The sequence below is a fragment of the Palaemon carinicauda genome, chromosome 8 (genome assembly GCF_036898095.1).
Source record: "Palaemon carinicauda isolate YSFRI2023 chromosome 8, ASM3689809v2, whole genome shotgun sequence".
Lineage (NCBI taxonomy): Eukaryota > Metazoa > Arthropoda > Malacostraca > Decapoda > Palaemonidae > Palaemon > Palaemon carinicauda.
The window spans coordinates 155,167,548-155,174,030 of NC_090732.1; the positions used below are offsets into that span (position 1 = coordinate 155,167,548).

The window sequence follows — 6,483 nt, forward strand, 5'->3', positions numbered from 1 at the left end:
GAATGGCAGTCCAACAACTCGTCGACGTCTTCAGTCGTCATGTCGCCAAACCCGTCACCTCCAATTATGGCAGCCAACTGCACAGATTTCCGTATTGCAGAGTGTTGGATTTCCGACGGAGTAAATCCCTTGTCGTCGTAAACAATATCGGGCCACAGCTTCTTCCAGCTCGCATTCACGGTTGCAGGTTTCATCTCTTGAAGTGCCTTTTGAATATTCTGCAGGCACGTGGCTATGGTGTACTGCCGCCAGTACGCCTTCAAGTTGAAATCTTCATCCTCGTCATCTTGGGCAGCATCCACACACGCAACGAGGTCCGCCAAGGTATTCTTCGTGTAGAGGGCCTTGAACGCCCTGATAACCCCCTGGTCCATCGGTTGAATTAATGACGTGGTGTTGGGTGGCAGGAACTCAACCTGAACGCCCTCACGCGACAGGTCAGTTGCGTGTCCACCAGCGTTATCCATAAGGAGAAGGATCTTGAATGGCAAGCCCTTCTCTAAGAGATATTCATGGACTTGCGGGATGAAACACTGGTGGTCAGCATCTTCGTAATCCATGCTTTTCGATTATGCATCCAGTACACGGGAAGGAGATTCTTATTTTTATTTTTCAAAGCGCGAGGATTTTTCGACTTATAAATAAGCCCCGGCTTTAACAAAAATCCAGCAGCATTGCCACACATCACGAGGGTAACGCGATCCTTGAATGCCTTAAAGCCAGAGGCTTTGGCTTCCTCTTTGAACAGGAAAGTTCGCGACGGCATTCTCTTCCAAAACAAGCTGGTTTCATCCATATTAAACACTTGTTCCGGCTTGTATCCACCTTCAGCGATAATGTTCTTGAAAGTCTGGTTCACGTAAGTTTCAGCAGCGGAAGCAGACTCCCCATGCAGGGAAACGCTTTTCAGGGCGAAGCGTTTCTGAAACTTCGCGAACCATCCTTTGCTTGCGGAAAAACGTTTCTGAGGCTGGGAATCAGTGGATGTCCCTGGTTGAGGATCATCTGCATCATCATCATCTTCAGCATGGTTGCCGTCGTCGTCTTTATTTTCCTTTGCAGCAAAATTCTCATATAAGCTCAAAGCCTTTGTTTGGATGGTGTTCGTATCCAACGCTATGTTCTTCTTCCGGCAGTCGGCAATCCACACAGCTAAAGCACCTTCCATGCGTACGATCGTTTTATTACGCGTTGTAACGACTCGCTTCGCTGATCTGCTAAAGGTGATTGCAGCAGTCTTTCTAATGTTCGCCTCGTCCTTTTTGATATAGCGAACGGTGGATTCGTTGATGCCAAAATGGCGGCCGGCGGCCGCGTAACTTCTACCATCTTTTAACATGTCGAGAAGCGTAACCTTCTCAGCTATCGTCATCATCCTTCGGTGGCGTTTAGGCTCACTACCAGCCTTACTAGAAGCAGAACGCTTGGGAGGCATTGTACAGTAGGATTTAACAGAAAGTTCAACAAAAAGTTCAACTTAAAACAGTCGCACACAGCACAGATTAAACTTCACAAACTTAAGAACGTCTACTCAGCAATACGCGGAAAGAGAAAGTGAACGATCCAGCCCCGCGAGAACTTTGATGCTGCGGGTAGAAGATGCGGGCAAAACACCAATCACAGGCTAGATAACAAAACTTGAGTTTTGATTCGTCATCTATCAGCGCTTGAACCAATCACAACCCGTCTTACAGTACTATGATGCGTTGGTTACTCATAGAAGATGCCCCGCACATAATGAACGTACTGTACGTAGATTAAGTACAATACCGTAATAATAATAAATAATGATAATAATACTGTACAGTAATAATAATAATAATAATGATTAATAATAATAACAATAATAATTTTATTAAAAACAACAACAATAATGATAATAATAACAATAATAATAAAAATTTACGTACGCTATTTTACGCCTCTCTCTCTCTCTCTCTCTCTCTCTCTCTCTCTCTCTCTCTCTCTCTCTCTCTCTCTCTCTCTCGTACGCTTACAGTATTCGAAATGTGATTTTTGCAACAAAGAATATTATTGGATGCAGTACTGTACTACGTACGTATACATACAAAAGATTCATGGAAAAGAAGCACATCCATTACAGTACACACCATTCTAATATGGTATGACTGCATCTGATTTGCGTTTCATGTTCGATTTAATTTTACTACGTACTGAATTATCGTATGATCACATTCTCTTTTCGTGTTTTATTTCTTTCTGTGCTGAATTATATATCATATGTAATGCAATGAACAATCAGTAAGAGCAGATATTACTAATTACAGTATTAATGGAATTACAGGTAACAAAATATCGTATTTGGTTGTCTTCAGATTTCGCGGTATTTTCGAATTTTCCGGAAAATCCGCGATATGTATATATATATGGGTTATGGGAAAACCCCGCGAAGTGGTGAATCCGCGATTGTCGAACCGCGAAGTAGCGAGGGTTCACTGTACACATATTTGCCCACCAGCCCTGTCCCCCAAGACAAGTCCTACCTCTAAGTGAAGTGAAGCAGTTCACCGGTGTGTGAGGGGGGGAGGGGTAGCTAGTCTAATGGCTCGCCATTTCAGCTACGCCGAAAGGTAAACCCAATGTAAATAGCTAAGGTTTGTATGGTTAGGAAAAATACAAATTATCTCCGAATTTGTCATTTTTTATTTAATAGGTATTGCGGTTCTCTGGGTCATGTTTAAGTGAAATCACGAAGAAAGAACTCGCGTAAGAAGAGGCCTGACTGTACTATCACTACGGTACTTAATTAGCTAAGGTGACACTGATAGCGGTTTCTGCAGGTCAACTCATGCCATTCAAACTCGCCTTACACATAACCTATATTTACATTACTACTGTAAAGTATGGTACTCTATTTTGTATAGATTACCGTGCAGTAGTTAATATAACAGTAACATTAATGTATAATGAATATGCTAACACAATAAAAATTAAATGAACAAGTCTCGTTATTGTACAATAGCACCAACTGTTTATGTACGAAGTTCTACGCAATAAATCTATCTGAAGCATGATGCAACTCTTGAGTCGTCAATTGTTTGTTGTGTAATCTAGCGTAATGTACTTAACATTTTATACTAAAATCACTATGTGTATGGATTTTTTCATCAACATTATTCTACACAAAAAGGACTAAAGTGGGAGATGCACACATGAAGAGAGACGATGTGAGACTGAGGTCGAGTCTTCTAGAAATGGGGTGCTGTGCTATGTGGAGAGGGAATGGGCATGAAACATGTCGAGGGCAGAGGACCTCAGTCAGTTTGAAATCGTCAGGCCGAGAGAGTACTAATCTCAAAACCGTGAATACGTGATTTTTTATCTAATAGGTTATAGGATTCTCTATTACGAATGACTGAATCCTTGAAGACAGAACCTGTGATTAACGAGGTTCTGAATGTACCATAAAATGTTGAAATATTTTCAAACAATATCCGTACAGTAATATTTTTATGTATTGTAAGATGTGTAACACTGCAACTGATTTCTTTATTTCTGTATGATGATATTAATGTCTCTTATCTCTTGTTTCAGACCTAATGACAAACATCATTTATGGGCTAACCAGATTGGAAAGTTTTACAATTTTGTGAAAGATGAAGAAACAAAATACAGCTTACCTGCATCAGGTGACACTCTTCCTTCTTTAAACACAGAAGGTTTAGATGCGGAACAGGTAAAAATTTACAGCCCCCCTATGTTCTTTTCATTGTAAAGACTGCATCACTTGAAATTTGTTCAGTACTTTTTTCTTCCTACACGAATACAAACTCATCTTTTAATAAGTGTGTGCTTTCAGCAAAACTGCAAACGTCTGTTAAAACTTTAATGATGTGGTAGTACAGTACGTACTGCTGTGTGGTGGGAAGCCCAGCCCACCTGACAGGCCACATAGCTCTCAATTTTCTCTCAGTGGCTGAATGGTACAGATGTACTTCTGTTGCCCTCTACTAATTTTTTTTCATCTTCTGATTTTTCTTTAAGGTAATTTTATTATTAAATGTTCATCAGCGAGAAATATTTAGGACAGATTTCCAGTGGTTTCCCGATAACTATAGCTGGTTTAACATTTTATCTATAAAAACCTGCTAAGATTTACATTCTTGTTCCTGTTAGACAGTACTGTATTCCTGTTGGTATTTATTTTATTGCTTGTGTGGCCTGTAATGTTGATAATGTATTCTTAAGGAGGATGGTAATCCCTAGAAATTGATGTACACTCTTTGAGGAAAAAGTTTTTATGGTGATCGGGTGTGAAGAAAGACGCTGCCATTCTGCTTTGTTCAGTGTTTTCCTGGATGGGACATCATCTTTCTCCTCTTTTTGAGGCCAAAGTCCTCCCCTTGGTCCTTTACCATAGAGTCTCCCATTAACAACGTCCAGATCATATTTGGCCGCTTCAGTATCTATAAGTGGATCACTAAGGTAATTGGCATTTTGATTTGTCACAAACCATGCATGTGTGTATGTTTATGTTTGGAATTAACTAATTGATATGTCTGTGTGTAATTCTTGAGGTATCACGTGACAAACAATTACAGCATCAGCCATATAATCTAGTAATGTTCATTCGGCTTCTCCATTCTGCCTGATTATGAACGTGCCTTCTACCCAATACTGATAATGTTGTTGGGCTAAGCAGTCAGTTCCTTAATTGTTAAAGGCATGATAGCCCTACGAGTAGTGAAAAATATTCTGATATAACCAGTTTCTGGAACTTTCTGGTAAGCTTTTTTATTATCCTGTGTGGACTGATCAATTAGATGTAGTTGAAAAACAATAGTGGATTAAAGGAATTCGTTAGCCGGCAATTTTTGCATTGACAAAACATAAGAAATAATCCCTATTAATTATGTTTATTACAAATGTCCTTATTCTTGACGAGGCTAGCCAAGTTTTCATCACCATGCTAGCCAACTATAGATGAAGGGTGGAAAACTTTTGTCTGACTGCTCACAGTAAACCAACTTAGAATGGATGGGCCTTACTAATACAGTTTAGCTGGCCATGGTGATACAAAAACATTTTATACCACGTTAAGGTATCCTCACACAGAAAAAGATATGTATATATATATAAACATATATATATATATATATATATATATATATATATATATATATATATATATATATATATATATATATATATATATATATACTTTATTTATAATATCGTCGTCGGCGCCCACTCGTGTCCGAGTATTGGGTTCTGTCGTTAGCCATCAGCCTCCTATCTGTGGGGTGGATGCTTATGTCTAATGTGGCTGTTAAGTCCTAGTCTGTGGTGGAAGAGTCGCGGACAGTGTTCACAAGGGAGGGTAGGTGGTGGGCGGGGCTGTTCTAATCGCTCTCTCCTTCTTCTCCTCCTAGCCTCCTCCTCTCCTCGAAGTCCACAGTGCCATGGTGTACTGTACTCCTCCAGGTTTTCCTGTCCCTGGCTGTTTCTTCCCATGAGGAAGGATCGATGTCAGTTAGAGCCAGGGTGCGCTTTAGTTGATCTTTATAGCGCATTTTCGGGGCTCCTCGTGGTCTGGTGCCCTAGGTCAGTTCTCCGTAGAATATTTTCTTTGGGAGCCTAGATGGATGCATCCTATGCACGTGTCCTATCCAGCGAAGGCGGTGGTGGATGATGGTGGCCTCCACGCTGGTCAGCGAGGCACGTTCTAAGACTTCAATGTTGGTGGTGTGGCTCTCCCAGGGGATTCAAGATCTGCCTCGCTTTCATTTTTTGGAAGCGTTCTAGGTTTTTAAGATCGTTTCTATATAGCGTCCATGTTTCACATGCATACAGGATCGTGGAGAGGACTACTGCCCTGAACAACATTATTTTGGTGGTCATTGTCAGTACGTGGTTGTTAAATACACGGCAGTTGAGTCGGCCAAAGGCGGAGTGGGCTGCCCTGATCCTGTTCTCCACGTCCTTTTTGCTTGTGGGAGCTGATGTTAGGATGCTCCCTAGGTAGGAGAACTGGTCCACCTGTTCTAACGGTTGGTCATTCACTGTGGTATTGAAGTTGGGGAGCATCAGTCCTGGTGGATGTTGGACGAGGGTCTTGGTTTTTTATAATATATATATATATATATATATATATATATATATATATATATATATATATATATATATATATATATATATATATTTATATATATATATATATATATATATATATATATATATATATATATATATATATACATACATATATATATATATATATATATATATATATATATATATATATATATATATATATATATATATATATATATATATATATATATATATATATATATACATATATATATATATATATATATATATATATATATATATATATATATATATATATATATATACATATATATATATATATATATATATATATATATATATATATATATATATGTATATATATATAAATATATATATATATATATATACATATATATATATATATAT

The 6,483-nt window shown here is 38.6% G+C and overlaps 1 protein-coding gene across 1 annotated transcript in view; it reads left to right on the top strand.

The window, feature by feature from the left end:
• LOC137646043 (U3 small nucleolar ribonucleoprotein protein MPP10-like) overlaps window positions 1–6,483 on the top strand; it is a 203,449-nt gene that overhangs the window by 24,575 nt on the left and 172,391 nt on the right. The window contains exon 2 of the mRNA XM_068379187.1: window positions 3,556–3,697. Within this exon, the coding sequence (XP_068235288.1) occupies window positions 3,556–3,697 (142 nt within the window). The remainder of the gene's footprint in view (window positions 1–3,555; window positions 3,698–6,483) is intronic.